The following is a 19,218-nucleotide window of genomic DNA, read 5'->3' as shown; positions in this document are numbered from 1 at the left end:
GGGGAGTGTGGGAAACAGTGCTTGTAAAGTACTTCCCTGCTGGTCCACAGATTAATTTAGGGGAACTACTGGTTTAAAATGCTATTTGGCAGTCTACTTAGAATTTTGAAAATCTGTTCAATTGGATGCCATTATTGTGTGTATCTTTCTTTTTTGGCTGAGCCCTGCATCATGTGGGATCTTTCCTGACTGGGGATTGAATCCGTGCCCTGTATATTGGGAGCTTGGAGTCTTAACCTCTGGACCACCAGGGAAATCCCTGTTCTGTTTTTTAATAGAGAAGTTGAAACTGCATGGGCACTGATCTGTTGGCAAGTATTTGCCACACAATGTATTATTCGTAATGTTTCCCTTGAAATTTCATGTATTATTGCTCTCAAAACCTGTCCTGTCTTTATTCTTTATTAACCTCCTACATTTGCCACACATTAAGCTGGACTCTAGGGATGCTAAAACTCTTAAAATAAGTCAGTTTATAACTATCTCAAATAAGTAATGGTGTAGTTGGGAAAACAGATAGTTATAAATATAGCTTAGCACAAAGTGCTGAAAAAAGAATGGATAATTTTTTATAAAGTTACTTTGATAGTATAATTTTTCTTCAGAAAGAATATCCTTGAGAGGTGGAAATATTAATGCTGTATTGGAAATATAAGAATGTGGCTTTAAGAATGCACCTTGTCAGTGGATTTATACAGTAAATTTTGTAGTTCTCAGTTTTTTATTTTAGCAGTAACTCTGGAAAAAGCTGACAATGTTACTTAAACCACAAAACCCAAAGCTGTCCATTGAGTACTGTTTTCTAATTCTTTAATTCATCATTCTGGTGTTGGTATTAGAGAAATGATATGTTCAATTGGTATTTTTTTTTTAATTTCTGCAATGCTTACAAGGTATCTTCAAAGCTTTATTCATTACCAAGTCCAAGTGTCCTGGTGTCCTTGAGGCTTGATTTTTTGCGAATCATCTGCAGCCATGAGCACTATGTTACCTTAAACTTACCCTGCAGCCTGCTCACTCCACCTGCATCACCATCACCTTCTGTTTCTTCTGCAACGTCTCAGGTATGCAAAATGTATGAAAAAAAATTTTTTTAAGCCTGCATTTGTGGAAAAAGTATTTTAAATGCTGGGAAAAGTGAAAAGTAACACTAGTGAATAATAACTCTGTGATAGGCTCCATACTCAGGGCTTTGTAAGTAGTAAATGATTAAGTGCTTTATAAATATTAATCATTTACTACTCTTCATTGCAACCCTAAGAGGTACATTCTATTACTACTATTATTATTTTTTTACAGGTGAACTGAAACACAGAAAGATCAGTAACTTACCCAGGGTCACTTAGTAAAAACTGGCAGAGCTAGGCTTTGATCCATGGCACATGTTGGCTTTATTCTAGGTCTAAGTTCTAACCATTTTGTTGTACCCCTCTGACTGATTTGCGCACAAGGGAGTGAATTCACCTACATAATAAACTCACTTGATGTTTTCACAAGTTGGGTTTTCTTGATGCAGACACAGACTGAGTTTGGGGGGGGCAAGATGTTTATTAGCTGTCAGTACCTATGGAAGGAAAGGGAATGAAGTATACTTAGCAGAGAAAGAAGTAAAACAGCAATGCAGTCCTGGCAAAGCCCTTCCTGCCTCTCTTGTATCCAGAGAACCCAAAGGAAACTAGGTGGTGTTCATGGGTTTTCACAGGGTGCCTAATAATTGCTCTAAAGATGACAAAAGATTATCATAGCAATTATTATGTGTCCTGTCATATAGATTGAAATGAAGGGATTTTGTGGTTTTAGTATCAGAGGAGTCTAGATGTTCCCTCCTAGGGAAATGTTTTGCTATATAATTCCTAAGACAAACAAACTACTTCCTTAAGCTATTGTTTTTTTGAAAAAATTTGGCTGTGCTGGGTCTTAGTCGCGGCATATGAACTCTTACTTGTGACATGTGAGATCCAGTTCCCTGACCAGGGATTGAATCCAGGCCTCCTGCATTGGGAACACAGAGTCTTAGCCACTGGACCACCAGGGAAGTCCCTTCCTTATATTCTTAATGTCTAAAGTCAAAGGTGATCTGAACTCTTTTTAAGTTTGCTTTTGAGACTTTTAATTCCTGAAAGTAATTTACTACACTAGATCAATCTCAGATGTTTGATAAAGAAAATTTTGAACTTTACTTAGAAAGATTGAAAAACACGGAGATCACCCACAACTTCTCATTTTTTACCTTTGCAAAAATTCTTAAGGATCAGCCTATTTCCACATATTTTTACCTGGCTAAGACGCATTTCTTCTAATAACTAATGAGGCTAGTCTTTTGTTCTCTTCCCCCATCCTCTGTCAAAGATGTGGCTATACAATCAAGGACAAATTAATCATAGGTCAAGTTCCTTAAACCTTTAATGAAACACATTTGTTTATACTTGACTCCCTGCTGAACATTTTCTCCAGCCAAGAAATTAATAGAATTTCTTCCAATGTCCCGTCATCCCCTGCTTTCTCATCTAGCTGCATAATTTTCAGATTCTAGTAGATGACAGAGACATCACTCTTTGGGAGGTAGGGACCTGAATAGTTTTATATACTTACTAAGAAGGTGATTTCTCCATAGAGAAATCTGAAGTCTGTTGTAAGAAACCTCACATTGTTGGTCTTGAATATGGATTAAAGGGTGATAAGGTTGAGGACATTCTTGCCTTGAACTGTATCTTGGGGGATGCTATTTTTCAGTATTAGAAAACTTGTAAAAACTCTGAATGAACCAAAAAATAATAGTAATTTTCTAGAGAGAGTATTTTCCCTGAAAAAAACAGCTTCATTAGTATTTGAAATTTCTCTGGAAACCAATAGCATTTGACTATGAATATTTCTCTTGTACTCAACAGTGAGTACATAATGCATCATATAGATTTAGTTCTTTTTTCCATTCAGAATATGATAGTGAAATAGTTAGTGGCTAAAAGTATAAAGGAAAAATCAGATGAAAAAATTTAATATGAAAAAAAGGAAATTGAAAGTAATTTAAAATGTTATTTCATCATAGTTTCCTATACCAAAAGTAAGAGCAGGTGCTTTCTCCAGTGTTAATAATAGTAATGTAAAAATTAACTTAAAATGTTTGTCTCACTCTCACTCTCTTTGATGCTCACATCTTGTTTGTTGTAATGCTCTGTCTATAGAATGTTTTGTTGCATAGCTACTATAGTTTTGTTCTACCTCACTCCCAAACAGAGTTCTGGATTTTCCACCAATGTCCAAGACCAGAAGATTGCAAATATGTTTGAACTGTCTGTGCCTTTCCGCCAACAGCATTATTTGGCAGGACTTGTGTTAACAGAGCTGGCTGTCATTTTGGACCCTGATGCTGAAGGGTGAGTAGACCAGTTTTGCTGTGTACAGTATCAGTTTGATTTTGGACAGTGGAACAGAAGTATCCCACTTAACTTTCTGGGACTCAAAAGAATATTCTTTACCATTCTTCTTCTACTTCTCTGTTCACTAAGTTCCATACTCATGTTTTTTCTGTATTTCATCAGTTTTAAGAAAGACATTTTTGTCATCTCTGAATTTGATGTTTGTCTTGAAGTTAGCATGTATCATATTCTATCATGGTTTAGTTGGTAGTATTTTTCTCCTTCTTAGTAGTACCTGAAATATTTGTGCATGTTAGTAGATGGACTTTCAGATTTGTTGATATGCAATAAGCACAATTCAGTTAAGGAAAATAGACTAATCTGTTTGATTCTTTGGGAGTAAAATTTGTCATTTGCTATCATATTAATAATATATAGCATGTACTTCAAAATTTGCTCTATAAACAAGTAAACTTGTTTTAAAAACTTCCACACTTTTAAAGAATTATTGAAAATTGATATAGTAAGAAGAGTTCATTGTCTGATGATTTGAATTTGCAGAAACAGCTTTTCTGTAAATATATTGTGATCTAAGATCCTTGTAGGGTATTTCTATCTTAATAGCTGTTTTCTTTTTTTTTTTTTTCTGAATTTCTTTTTTTTTAATTTAAATTTATTTATTTTAATTGGAGGCTAATTACTTTACAATATTGTATTGGTTTTGGCATACACGTGTTCCCCATCCTGAACGCCCCTCCCACTGCCCTCCCCGTAGCATCTCTCTGGGTCATCCCAGTGCACCAGCCCCAAGCATCCTGTATTCTGCATTGAACCTGGACTGGCAATTCATTTCTTATATGATATTATACATGTTTCAATGCTATTCTCCCAAATCATCCTACCCTCACCCTCTCCCACAGAGTCCAAAAAACTGTTCTATACATCTGTGTCTCTTTTGCTGTCTTGCATGCAGGGTTATCGTTACCATCTTTCTGAATTCCATATATATGCGTTATTATACTGTATTGGTGTTTTTCTTTCTGGCTTACTTCACTCTGTATAATAGGCTCCAGTTTCATCCACCTCATTAGAACTGATTCAAATGTATTCTTTTTAATGGCTGAGTAATACTCCATTGTGTATATGTACCACAGCTTTCTTATCCATTCATCTGCTGATGGACATCTAGGTTGCTTCCATGTCCTGGCTATTATAAACAGTGCTGTGATGAACACTGGGGTACACGTGTCTCTTTCCCTTCTGGTTTCCTCAGTGTGTATGCCCAGCAGTGGGATTGCTGGGTCATAAGGCAGTTCTATTTCCAGTTTTTTAAGGAATCTCCACACTGTTTTCCATAGTGGCTGTACTAGTTTGCATTCCCACCAACAGTGTAAGAGGGTTCCCTTTTCCCCACACCCTCTCCAGCATTTATTGCTTGTAGACTTTTGGATCACAGCTATTCTGACTGGCGTGAAATGGTACCTCATTGTGGTTTTGATTTGCATTTCTCTGATAATGAGTGATGTTGAGCATCTTTTCATGTGTTTGTTAGCCATCTGTGTGTCTTCTTTGGAGAAATGTCTATTTAGTTCTTTGGCCCATTTTTTGGTTGGGTCATTTATTTTTCTGGAATTGAGCTGTAGGAGTTGCTTGTATATTTTTGAGATTAGTTGTTTGTCATTTGCTATTGTTCATTTGCTATTATTTTCTTCCATTCTGAAGGCTGTCTTTTCACCTTGCTTATAGTTTCCTTTGTTGTGCAGAAGCATTTAATTTTAATTAAGTCCCATTTGTTTATTTTTGCTTTTATTTCCAATATTCTTGGAGGTGGGTCATAGAGGATCCTGCTGTGATGTATGTCAGAGAGTGTTTTGCCTATGTTCTCCTCTAGGAGTTTTATAGTTTCTGGTCTTACGTTTAGATTTTTAATCCATTTTGAGTTTATTTTTGTGTATGGTGTCAGAAAGTGTTCTAGTTTCATTCTTTTACAAGTGGTTGACCAGTTTTCCCAGCACCACTTGTTAAAGAGATTGTCTTTAATCCATTGTATATTCTTACCTCCTTTGTCAAAGATAAAGTGTCCATAGGTGCGTGGATTTATCTCTGGGCTTTCTATTTTGTTCCATTGATCTGTATTTCTGTCTTTGTGCCAGTACCATACTGTCTTGATGACTGTGGCTTAGTAGTAGATTCTGAAGTCAGGCAGGTTGATTCCTCCAGTTCCATCTTTCTTTCTCAAGATCGCTTTGGCTATTCGAGGTTTTTTGTATTTCCATACAAATTGTGAAATTATTTGTTCTAGCTCTGTGAAAAATACCGTTGGTAGCTTGATAGTGATTGCATTGAATCTATAGATTGCTTTGGGTAGTATACTCATTTTCACTATATTGATTCTTCCGATCCATGAACATGGTATATTTCTTCATCTATTAGTGTCGTCTTTGATTTCTTTCACCAGTGTTTTATAGTTTTCTATATATAGGTCTTTAGTTTCTTTAGGTAGATACATTCCTAAGTATTTTATTCTTTTCATTGCAATGGTGAATGGAATTGTTTCCTTAATTTCTCTTTCTGTTTTCTCATTATTAGTGTATAGCTGTTTTCAAAAGTTTTTATGACCATAACTCATTTGGGTAATAATTGCTCTTTTTTTTCAACTTTCCTCATAGTAGGATCATTAAGGAGTTTGTAATGCAGTTTAACCTGAAGAGGTCCAGAGAACAAAAGGAGATATTTTGAGCAAGTTTTATAAGAATACTTTGATGTACTTAATGAGCAAATGAAATGAGGTTTGTGACGTTCTTAGCAATAGGTACATAGTTAATGCTTAATAAATTGTGAAAGGGTAAATCTTATGCAAATGAAAGTCATGAGTTTTTTCATAACAGCATCTTCTCATGTTAGGGATATATTAAGAAGCAGGTTTTCACGCTGTACTTTGCAGAACTGTAGGGTTCTGAAAAGGTTCTTAGTGTGTTTCCATGTAGGATGGGGTTGTGGTGCAGACATTGGAGTAGGGGAGGGCAGGCTTAATGGGTGAGACTCTGGGTCTCGCACCCCTGCTTGCCACCAGTTTTTTATTTTGCCATTGTTAAATGAATATAATGTCATTTTGGGGGAAAAAGGATCCATTGTTTGAAAAAAATCCCTCTGAAAGCAACTTCTAAACATACTGCCTTTCCTAAGTAACTTAAATCTCAATCATTTGAATTTATATTTCCAGTATTTTTACTTGATGTATCAGAATAATTTTGGTTACCAGAAATAGAAAACTTTTCTTCTTGCCTGTTTTATTAAAAGAAGGATAGTTATCATTTCATATTTGGAAGAAAGAGGCAAGGTTTTAGCACAGTATAACCAGCAGCTCAGTGATGTTATCAGGGTTCTGTTTCTTTTATATCTTATTTCTGCTAGGAGCCTCAGCTTTTTCCTGAGGCTAGTGTGCCTTTCATGACTGTAAGATAGTTGCTCTGCCAATTCGGATTAAATTCTTACTTGTTCGTGTCCAGGAGAGCAGAGAGGGGAAAAAAACCCTTTTCCCAAGCAGGCAATGCACATCTTTCTTTGGACTGGTCTGGCTCACTTGCCTGTCCTGCACTATTAGACACCAGAGCAATGCCAGGTTTCCAGGTGAGTTAGATCACTTTAACTCACATGTGGTGCTTAGACAGGTTTTAGTTCATGGGTGGTTTGTTACAAAGCAGAAGATAAGGAGCTCATGCCTAAATAATAATCAGCTGGCACTAAAAAGTGTTTAGTTCATGTGATTTTTTTTTGGTAGACCTTCTCAATTAAGGAAACAGTTGATTAACATTAATCTCTTCTCATCTTAGTAATGAAACAGCTTGTTGACTGGCTACTGTAAGTGGCAGGGCTAGTCTGATTGGATTGACTTCAGGAACTAGGGGAATAGAGTCAGCTTCTTCTGAGTCTCAGGGACATGAAAGTATACCTGAACATTTTTGCATTCTATTAGGGAGGAAGACAGGTGAAGGAGATGTTGGTAGGTGTTCAGTGGTGTCTGATAAAGAATAGAGAATTCTGACAGTCAACCTTTTTTAAAATTTTATTTATTTTTTAATTGAAGGATAATTGCTTTACAGAATTTTGTTGTTTTCTATCAAACCTCAACATGAATCAGCCACAGGTATACATATATCCCCTTTGAACCTCCCTCCCATCTCCCTCCCCATTGCACCCCTCTAGTTTGATACAGAGCCCCTGTTTGAGTTTCCTGAGCCATATAGCAAATTCCTGTTGGCTATCTCTTTTGCATATGGTAATGTAAGTTTCCATGTTACTCTCTCCATACATCTCACCCTCTCCTCCTCTCTCCCCATGTCCATAAGTCTATTCTCTATGTCTGCTCTGAGATGTTGTGTAGGTATTCAGTGGTGTCTGATAAAGAATAGAGAATTCTAACAGTCAACCATTTTTGTGATGAGGTTTCCTTCTCAAAGTCAAGGATCAGTTCTGTTAAAATAGATACATTTCTGTGGAACAGTGTAGGGCTCATGAAAGACTTCTTTAAAAAAAAAATTGTATGCTGTATTCAGAGTTCTTTTTTTAAAATTTTATTTTCAATTGGAGGGTAATTGCTTTAAAACATTGTGTTGGTTTCTGCCATACATCAGCGTGAATGAACCATAGATATACATATGTCCCCTGCCTCTTGATTTCTTTACTGCCCTTTTGCCTCTTCAAGCTGGTCTTCAAGGTGGCTCTTTAGATACTTTCTGACCCTGTAAAGTCTGAAAGCAATGATAATCGTGTTCACCACTACTTTTTCTTTGTTTATTGAGTTTTAAAAGGTAACTGGAATAGCTTTAAATGGTAATACACAGGATTATAAGCTGTTACTGCTGTTTGTTCTCTTGTCTTCTCACTCTTTCCTACACCCAGTCCATTAGCAAGTGCTTTAGGACCACCTCTAAAATATATTCCAAGTCCGGCTACTTCCCTTCTTCTTTACAGCTACTCCCCTAATAATGCTTCAGCTCTTCCCTCCCTAAAATCCCTTTTCTACACAGCAACCTAAGTGGTCTTTTAGAAATGAAAATTAAGTTATATTACTTCCCTGGTTAAAACTCTTCAATGTATTTAAAAGCACACACTTCTTACTTTAAAAATAGTTAAAAATGTATACTTTTAAAATAACATTTAAAATAAAATCCAGACTTAGTAATGAACCTCAAAACCCTGTATATGTAACTCTTGTTTACACGGTCACTTCCCTTCTTCCGCATATACTAAAGTCTAGCCATCCTAGACTTGTTTCTGTTTCCCTTATGGGCCTACCCAGTCCCACCTTAGGGTCTTTGCACTTAGATTTTCCTCTGCCTGAAGCAATGCTGAAATTGCCCTGAGATTTCCACACAGAGGCATTTCTTCCTTGTGATTCTTCAGGTCTCCAGTCAAACAGTGTCTTCTCAATGAGACGTCATTGGGCCACCCAGTCTGAATTATAGCTGTGTTACCCTTGCCACAATTATTCTTAACCATATAAGCCTGTTTTATTTTCTACAAAGCATTTCCCTGAAATTTGCTCGTTTGTTCATTATCTGTCTCCTCCCATTAGAATATGAGCTCATGAGAGCAGCACTTTTCTTTCTTGTTCACTGCTGTATTCCCACTGCCTTAGAATTGTGTCTGGTACAGAGTGGACACTTGGTAAGTATATGTTAATTCAGTGAGTGAATGATTAACTATTTGAGACTCACATCTCATCTCTATATTTTACATTTTTTTCACATTTGCATAGATAAAAACAGCATACATTGAGATAGACCCTTAAGAGGAATGTTTTTACTCCTTTTGCTTGCTAAGTAATCATAAATAATTCCTTGAGTAGCAGTAATATGTTCTAATATTGACCAAAGATTTGCTCTCTAGAAATTTTCATTGTAGTTAGAAAGTTACAACTTTGAAACAGTATACTATGGTTAAATGCAAATTTTGTAGTACAGAACCTAGTTCTGAAGAAGATTAGCACCTTTGTTATAAGCATTTGTAACACTGAATTATTATTTTTGTGTCTGTGTTTCTCTCTTGCTAAAGCAAACTCTTTAAGAATAGGGACAAGGATAGGATAAGATAGGATGTCTTATCTCCAGCATCCAGCATAAGATCTGACAGGTCTTGGGCGTGCATGTGTCCAGAGCATTCGTGTGTTTGTGTTCATGTGTTTGTGTGTGTGTGTGTAAAGGCTGTGTGTGTCTAAGTATTGTAGACATATGAAAAGGCTTAATGAAGATGAGTGGATAGAGTTTAGATAGGTTGAAGTCTGGGGCCTGTAGCTGCTGAGAGATGCTAAATATTAATATACCCAGGTTTGGGAATCATCACTGGTGATACAAGTTGAAAAAGAGAACATAAAAGGCAAATGACCAGAATCTGAAACTTGGGAAGAATGATAGAGAATATGAAGAGTGGTGGGAGCTATTTAGAGAAAATATGGAGAAGAAAATATAAAAAGTGACAAAGTGTCAAGTAGAGAGCTAGAAAATGAAATCTGAGATATGTCCATTAGATGGAGTTCTCAACAGTATTTAAAAATATACTTTCTGAATAAAAATCTGGGAGGAAGAAGAATCTCCAGCTAGATTTCATATATAGCTATGTAAAATGGTAGATAAGATCAAAAGCCCCAGAGAAAGAATACCTGGTTTTAAATCTGCTATGTGATTTTAAGGAGAAAAGCTAATATTTACTGAAGGATGCAGTGTGCAAAGCATTGTGGTAAGCATGTTACATAAATGATGTAACTTAATTCTCACGGCCACTTTATGAGGTAGGTTATTTATACATAGGGAAACAGAGGTTCAATATCTTTGAAAATTTAGCTATTAAATGATGAAACTGTTACATTTCCACGTTGTAAGCATTCAAAAAACTTGTAGTTTGAGAGAAAGAGAGTAGATATTAGGAAGTAAATGGAAGAAAATGCTTGATACAGACTGTACATTCAGGAAATTTATTACTAGATAAATCATATAAGAGGAATACTATATACAAGCCAGAGTAAACTAGTTTCAAGTGAAGGTGTATTTACAAGGGAAGAACTTAGTGAAGGGGTTCATTGAAGCTATTGAAGAAAGGGGAGATTCACTGAGCATAAGGGGAACTACTTTCTGAAAGAAGGTACAACTTTCTCTGAGATAAAAGGGAAGTTGATTTGATAGCTGTAAAGATGGAGATGCATTGACAAATCTGGCCAGAGCATATTTAGAATGGCTTTTCTTTCCTTGAAGAAGAAAGTTAGAGGTAAGGTCTTCTGTTGAGGTTGATGGTGAGAGGCTTAAGGAGAAAGAATGAGATCTGAAGCACCTGCCAGGTGCAGCATTAAGGGCAGTTGAAGTTGGAGACATTTTACATTAGAATGGTTTGCATCATCAAGCAGCTTCAGTCTAAGAAGAGAAGCCAAAAGAGTGTGGAGAGTGATCCTTGCTATTGTAGTAGCCCAGTTGAAACTTGGGCTTAGATGTGTAGAAAGTAGTAAGGGCCCAAATGAGCGTGGAGGGTCAGTTTAAACAGAGATATGAAAGACAACCCTTGTTGTGGACTACATAATCCATCGGTAGAGGATTTTTCCTCTTTGCAAAAGGAAAGAAAAGTTTATTTTAGATAAATGTGAAAAGATTTCACTTGATGAAATAAAATTTACAGCTACTTAAAACTCTTTTGCTTTAAAATATAACTGTAACTGATCTAAAGTTATTAATATTAAGTGCATTAATTTCTAAGGAATTAATGAAAATATATTCAGATTTACTTCTAAGTGAATTTATATAGTATTTCTTTTTCCCTCCTTTCTTATTTTAATACAGTGAGACATTCACTGGTTTTATTTTATTTATTTTTTGAACATTTGTTAATTTTAAAATGAAAAATGTTTTATAGGAATACATGCAAATATGTGGCAAAGTTAAGAAGTTGAACAAATTGATTCAGTACCATGACTTACTATTTGCTCTAAAGATGTTAACTAATCTCTGTGACCTTACTGCAACTCCTTCTTCATCTTCTTTTTAAATAGACTGTTTGGATTGCATAAGAAAGTCATCAATATGGTACACAATTTATTATCCAGTCACGACTCAGATCCACGGTACTCTGACCCTCAGACAAAGGCTCGAGTGGCTATGTTGTATCTACCTCTGATTGGTATTATCATGGAAACTGTTCCTCAGCTATATGATTTTACAGGTACTTAGTATATTGAAGACAAACTCTAAAGGCAAATCTCAATGTTTAAAAGTATTAGAAAAATCTGCAAATGATCTTACTGTAGGAAAAGAAATGTAAGAAAACTCACAATGATGTAGGTACACTGTAAATACTTAACAGATTTTGAAAAAAAACTTTTGACTTTGTGAGAAAATTCACTGCAAGGATTCTGTAAGTATTTCTTATGATGCATTAAAAAAAATGGTTTTACAGCATTTCTATACCTACCTGTTGGGCTTCGCAGGTGACCCAGTGGTAAAGAATCTGCCTGCCAATTCAGGAGACCAGGAGACATGGGTTCAGTCCCTGGGTTGGAAGGATCCCTTGGAGGAGGAAATGGCAACCCACTCCAATATTCTTGCCTGGAAAATTCCATGGACAGAAGGGCCTGGCAGGTTACAATCCATGGTGTTGGGAAGAGTTGGACAGGACTGAGCATGCACGCACATGTCTACCTATTAGGAAAGAGAATTGTGTGTGTGTGTGAGTGTATACTGTTTATCTGGAAAAAAAATATGAGAAAACTTGTCAGATATCTACCACTCTCAGTCTCAGTTTTATTCATATACATAAAATTGAAATTAATATTCACCTGAATAGTGAGAATGATATCGCTAATAGCTGGCTAATAAGTGTAAGTTATGTTGCTTTTTAAAAACTGTAACCCACAAAATTTTATTCTTGCTTTCCAATTTTAGAATTTATTTAAATTCCTTCATTTCTTTTAAAGAAAATAGTGTAGGTTGCATTTGAACTAGCAGTTAGCCTGATAAAGTACTTCCAGTTTAATTAAAAAAATTTTACTGGTATCTAATATGTACATCAGTAGATGCTACTGCTACAAAGATAACCAACTCCTTGCCTTTGATAGACTTATAATTGAGTAGTTTTCCTAGTATTTGATCATTAAAGTGGGTTTCCTTATCTGAAGGCAGAAATTTATATTATTGTTACTGTATATCTTTTACTAGCAAGTGCTGCAGTCCATGGGGTTGCCAAGAGTCAGACATGACTGAGCGACTGAACTGAACTGAATGTTCCTTACAAAACTCTAAATAATACTGTAGGAATGAGTTAGTGTTTAAAATATTTAAACTATTATTTAAAAGAGGTAAAATATAATAATACACAGTATATGTTAATAGGTTTTCCTTTGAAGAGTAAAGGAGAATAGAAAGGGAATTGCATGCCCAATAGCTGTTACTTAGAAGTTTATTTATTTATGGGTTATTTTTTCCAGAAACTCACAATCAACGAGGAAGACCAATCTGTATAGCTACTGATGATTATGAGAGTGAGAGTGGAAGCATGATAAGCCAGACAGTTGCCATGGCAATTGCAGGAACATCAGTTCCTCAACTAACAAGGCCCGGCAGTTTCCTCCTCACGTCAACGGTAAAAACAACCCTCCTACAGAAGTTTTATCTGGAAAGACAGATATTTACAAGGATATACTCTTCAATAACAGATTATTATATTAACTGATGCAAAAGTACTTTGAGTTTTATTTTGTGAAAATATTATTTTTTTCTGAAAATATTTTCTATATTATACTAAGTTTGAAAAACTCTTAACTACCTCAATCTTTTTGGTATAAAAACTCTATTTTACCATTCAGAATTTTGAAAGTTGCCTTATTTTCAATTTATAGCCTCTATTCTTCATTTTTAAAATCTATTTTATTCTTTATCAGTCCTAAGAGATTTTTTTAGCTGTTGAGAATATTTATTTTTAATCTGTGAAGGTTCATACTTTTTCATATTTAAATAAATTGATAATCATTTTGCTCTGTATTTTCCCCTCTTAAAGAGGGAAGAACATGGTGGCAGGGAGGAGACAAATTGCTAGTAGAGCAAGATCAACTTCTAAAAGTTTTAAATGACTTTCTTTCAAAAAGCTGCAGTCATATTTATGGAAGCTAGCCTCCTTGACAACTTCTAAAAAGGTTTTATTGAGATAATTTACATATCAAAAGATTCATCCATTTTAAGTGTATAATGTCATGGTTTTTAGTATCTGTACAGAGTTAGGCATCTATCACCACAATCTGATTTTAGAACATTTCCATCATTCCAAAAAGAACCCTGAGGCCCATTAGCCTTTGCTCTCTGTTGCTGCACAGCCATAGTCCTAGGCAGCAACTAACTTTCTTTCTGCCTGCAGAGATTTGCCTATTTTGGACATTTCATCTAGATGGAATTATGCACTGTGATCTTTATGGCTGGCTTTTTTCACTAAGCAGTAATGTTTTGGGGTTCATTCATGATGTGGCATGTATCAGTACTTTTTTTAAATTGCCAAATAATATTCCTTTATATTGATAGACCAGCTTTTTTTTATCCATTTATCATTTGATGAATAGTTGACTCATTTCCAGTTTTTGGCTGTTAGGAACAATGCTGCTAGGTACACTTGCGTCCGTGTCTTTATGTCCACACATGTTTTCATTTCTCTTAGGTAGATACCTCGGAATGGATTTGCTGGATCATGTGTATTAATATCTTTAATATTTTGAGAAAACTTTTAAACTCTTTCGGAGTAGCTGTTCCATTTTAAATTCTCACCAGCAATTAATAAAGGTTTCTATTTCTCTAAATCCTCACCAACACTTTTTATTATCTCTTTTTTATTATATATTCTTCACACCTTAGTATGTATGATGTGGTGTCTCATTGTGGTTTTACTTTGTGTTTACCTAATGTCTACTGATATTGAGAGTTATCATTTCATTTGTGTATAATACACATCTTTTCATGTATCTTACATAGAGAAACATCCATTCAAATCCTTTAATGTTTTAAGACTGAGTTATTCATCTTCTTGTTGAGTTGTTATTGAAAGAGTTTTTGTATATTCTGGACATAAATTGTTTATCAGATATGTGATTTTCAGATATTTTCTTCTGTGGATTATCTTTTCATTTTCTTGATAGTGTCACTTGAATCGGCAAAAGTTTTAATTTTGATGAATTCCATTTTATCAGTTTTTTCTTTTACTTGCATTTGCTATTGTATATATGTATATAAAGTGCATGTACAGTTAAAATATAATAGGAAAAACAGCAGCGTACCTGCCACTCAGCTTCAGAAGTAGAACTTTTCAGTTTTCTTGAAAGTTCCCAGTTTGCCCTCAGTTCAATCCCTTTCTCCCCTCAAAATGACGACTATTCTCAATTTTATTGGCCTTGCTTTTTGTTTTTTAAAACCTCACTTATGTGAAATATACTGTACATGAAACATAAATGTAGATGTTTACAAAAGATTTTAAAGTAATACTTTTGTAACCATCATTCAGGACAAAATACAGAACACTGACTCCTCATTTTCTGTTGGATTGTCTGCCTTTGTTTATAATTTATAGTAGTTCATGTCAGGATTAAGTCCATTGCCAATTATAAGTGGTTCAAAGGTTTCTTTCTTTTTGTAACTTGCTTTTTCCACACACTTAATTGTGAATTTGGTGAATAGAGTGTCTTATTTTAACATAAGATTGTATTGAATCTATGGATCAGTTTTTGGAAAAATTAATATTTTTACACCAGTAAATCCCCAAATCCTTGAATATGTTAGATCTCCCCACTATTTGGACCTTCTTTGATGTGTTTATATACATAAACTTTTATAGCTTTTTACCAAAGAGGCCCAAAACATCTTTTGTAGGTATATTGTACGTCCTTGATATTTTAAAAGTATTTTAGTAATATTATAAAGTTATGCAGTATGATAATATATAATACACATATAAGTATATATATAACATCATGTTCTCATAGTCTCATAAATGTCATCTTTTTCATAAATTGTTTTCTAATTTCTGATTATCTTTTTTTTTTGGCCATGCCCCATGGCTTGTGTGATCTCAGTTCTCTGATCAGAAATTGAATCTGGGCCATGGCAGTGAGAGCACCAAATCCTAACCACTAAACTATCAGAGAACTCCCTAATTGTTGATTGCTTTTGTGTGGACATAGAATTGATTTTGAACAATAATGTTTATTTCCAGAAGAATTGCTAAATTAATAACATAGGTATAGTTTTTTTTCCTATGTATACAATCATATCATCTGTGAATAATGGCCGTACATTTCTTCCTTTCAGTGTTTTTTCATAGCTTGTTTATGGGCTAGAATCTTGAGTGCAGTGTTAAATAGAAGTAGTGATAGTTGGCATCATAAAAGGGGAAGATTGCAACATTTTATTCTTAAATATAGGTGCTAAAGGTTTTGGTTTTGGGGGTTGGTTTTTTTTTTTTTTAATACCCTCTATTATATTATGGAAGTCCCCTTCTTGTTCTTAGTTTGCTAAGTTTACCTTTTGTGATTATGAATAGTTGTTGAGTTTTATCATGCTTTTTTGCACCATTGAGACTGTCATGTTATTTTGCTTTTTTATCTTGTATTTTTAAATCTTTCAATTGATTTTCTAGTGTTAAACTTACCTTAAATTCCTGAATTAAACTTAATTTTTTTGTGATTGTGTATTAATGGATTTGATTTGCTATATTTTAAGATTGTGTATCTGTGTTAGTAAGATCATAATGTTCTGTTCAGATTTTGGAATCAGGTAGTTTAGCCGATGAAAATGAGCTAGGGGATTTCCCATTTTATCTGTTCCCTGCAAATACTTGTTTAAAATTGAAATTATTTCTTCCTAGAATATTTGGAGAACTTGTGAGTGAAGCCATCTGTATCTGCAGTAATCTTTTTTGAAAGTGTTAAAATTATCTATGTATTTAATGATTGTAGGACTGTTCAAGTTTTCTATTTCTTTTTACACTGGTTTTTGTAAATTTTATTCTAGTAGAAATTTACTCAAATTTCTTGGCATACAAAATTGTTTCAAATATCTTCCATGATTTTTAAAAAGTCTGTAACATTTATAGTAGATGTAAACATTTTCATTTCTGTGACTGGCTTTTCCTATCTTTTGTCTTAAGTCAGTCTCAATAGAAATTTGTATATTCCTTTAGTTTGTATAAAGAACACATTTGGGGTCAATGCTGAGCCTCACTTTTGAATGTTTATTGTTTACTTTTACTTTCTTTTGGTTTATACTGATGTTCTTTTTTCTAACTTCTTTAGATAGATGCTTAAATATTTACTTGCTAATTTTCACCCTTCCTTCTTTGATACTTATTTTAATTGTAAATATTTTCCATTAATTATTCTTCTAACTACATACTACGATTTATAGCTAACATTTTCATTATTTAATTCATGTAGTTGTATTTTGTCTTATATTTTTAAAGTCTGGTCTGTTCATTTTTGTCTTTCACTAGAATTTTTAAATTTATTTACATTTATGTAAAATCATGGCATCTGGTCCCATCACTTCATGGGAAATAGATGGGGAAACAGTGGAAACAGTGTCAGACTTTATCTTTTTGGGCTCCAAAATCACTGAAGATGGTGACTGCAGCCATGAAATTAAAAGATGCTTACTCCTTGGAAGAAAAGTTATGACCAACGTAGATAGCATATTGAAAAGCAGAGACATAACTTTGCCAACAAAGGTCTGTTTAGTCAAGGATATGGTTTTTCCAGTGGTCATGTATGGATGTGAGAGTTGGACTGTGAAGAAAGCTGAGAGCTGAAGAATTGATGCTTTTGAACTGTGGTGTTGGAGAAGACTCTTGAGAGTCCCTTGGACTGCAAGGATATCCAACCAGTCCATCCTAAAGGAGATCAGTCCTGGGTGTTCTTTGGAAGGACTGATGCTGAAGCTGAAACTCCAGTACTTTGGCCACCTCATGTGAAGAGTTGACTCATTGGAAAAGACTCTGATGCTGGGAGGGATTGGGGGCAGGAGGGGAAGGGGACGACAGAGGATGAGATGGCTGGATGGCATCACCAACTCGATGGACGTGAGTTTGAGTGAACTCCGGGAGATGGTGATGGACGGGGAGGCCTGGCGTCTTTTTAAATTTACTTATTTTTTATTGAAGGGTAATTGCTTTATAGAATTTTGCTGTTTTCTGTCAAACCTCAACATGAATCAGCCATAGGTATACATATAACCCCTCCCTTTTGATTGTCTTCTTTAGATATCATAGTTTTTAATATAGGACCTACTTTTTAATAATAGAACCTTTTAGTTTTTCCCTTCATGTTTCCTGTTAACTTTTATTTACAGTCTTCTGTAAGCCCTGTAAATAATTTTCTGTAGCTAGGAAAGGTTAAGTTTCAGAACCTTAAGTATAAGATTATGTATGAGTTACACAAATATTGCCTAAATCAAATGGCTCTTTCAAAATATTTGATTTTAAAGTAATTACTTTCACATTGCTTTTAGAAGAAAACAACTGACAACTGAAAAAAAGAAGTGGTCTTTGATCATTCTGTCTCATTTTACTGCCTTCTATTTTCAGAGTGGCAGGCAACACACTACCTTTTCAGCAGAATCAAGTCGGAGTCTTTTGATCTGTCTGCTTTGGGTTCTCAAGAATGCAGATGAGACAGTTCTACAAAAGTGGTTTACAGATCTCTCAGTCCTGCAGCTAAACCGGCTATTAGATCTGCTTTATCTTTGTGTATCTTGCTTTGAGTACAAAGTAAGTGATCATTGTGCCATTGCAAAGAAGAGCAAGAGGGAACATAATGTGGAAAAGAAGAAAATTTCCTTACTGTGTCTTCTTTTTTAATGTTTAAATTTTAGGGAAAGAAAGTATTTGAAAGAATGAATAGTTTGACCTTTAAGAAATCAAAAGACATGAGAGCAAAGCTTGAGGAAGCTATTCTTGGAAGCATAGGTGCTAGGCAAGAAATGGTGCGCCGAAGCCGAGGACAGCTTGGTACGTACACAATGTCTTCTCCTTCTGGTGAGAATGTTTTCAGTTTCCTTGAACACTATTACAGTGATCATTTTTGCAAGTCTTCAGTGACAATTCTGCACTTTTAAAACAGTGTTTTAATGTAGCTGTGAATTAACTTGAATAGCCATGTCTTTGCAAGTTAGAATTCCTGTTTAGAGTGAACATATTTCCAGTTTGCTCTGATCTCAGTTTGTTCTTCTAACCTTTGTGTGATTATTAATAGTTTCCCTTATTTTAAAAAATAGGTGTTTTTAAGAGCAGTTTTAGCTTCATAGAAAAATTGAGCTGAAAATACAGATATTTCCTATTTATCCTCTGTCTTCACACATGGATGACACCCCTCATTATTAGGTTTTCATATAGGAGTTGCCATTGCTTATCACAATTGATCAACCTACACGGATGCCTTATTATCATACAGAATCTATAGCTTACATTGTGGTTCTCTCTTGGCTGTACATCCTTTGTAACACGACTTTGTACTCTTAAAAGTTTCCTACTTTTGCAGTGAATTAATATATCCCATAGATAAGGCAAAGATATTGCCTATCTCAAGTGTCAGGAAGAGAAAATAATTTAGTTGCATATGAAGTCTGTTTCTAATCCCTGGTCTGCTACCCATTAGCCATATAATCTTGGCCAACCACTTAATCTTCCCACTTTCTCTTTCCTCATCCACTTGTGGTGGTTTGAGATTTTAAAAAGTAGTGTAACTAATTGATCTTATCATCTTTGTGGTGACTCTGTGTGTGTGTGTGTGTGTGTGTGTGTGTGTAAACATTTCGTAAATTGTGAAGTAGTAGTATTGCTGAAAACACCTTAAGGT

At 34.8% G+C, this 19,218-nt stretch overlaps 1 protein-coding gene across 8 annotated transcripts in view; it reads left to right on the top strand.

The window, feature by feature from the left end:
* DOCK7 (dedicator of cytokinesis 7) overlaps positions 1–19,218 on the top strand; it is a 190,470-nt gene that overhangs the window by 123,766 nt on the left and 47,486 nt on the right. For all 8 annotated transcript variants that reach the window (XR_015160165.1, XM_086390304.1, XM_086390303.1 and 5 more), the window contains 6 exons: positions 894–1,064; positions 3,235–3,374; positions 11,392–11,561; positions 12,823–12,977; positions 17,949–18,131; positions 18,236–18,371. Coding sequence is in view for 7 of the 8 variants with exons in the window: in XM_086390304.1 (XP_086246430.1) it covers positions 894–1,064; positions 3,235–3,374; positions 11,392–11,561; positions 12,823–12,977; positions 17,949–18,131; positions 18,236–18,371 (955 nt within the window). In the remaining variant the exon portion in view is untranslated. The remainder of the gene's footprint in view (positions 1–893; positions 1,065–3,234; positions 3,375–11,391; positions 11,562–12,822; positions 12,978–17,948; positions 18,132–18,235; positions 18,372–19,218) is intronic.

Source organism: Bos grunniens, chromosome 3, assembly GCF_055505025.1.
Source record: "Bos grunniens cultivar Pamir isolate PY7600 chromosome 3, Bosgru_T2T1.0, whole genome shotgun sequence".
NCBI lineage: Eukaryota > Metazoa > Chordata > Mammalia > Artiodactyla > Bovidae > Bos > Bos grunniens.
Note: the sequence above shows the minus strand (reverse complement) of the source record. Positions and strands in the feature narration are given on the sequence as shown.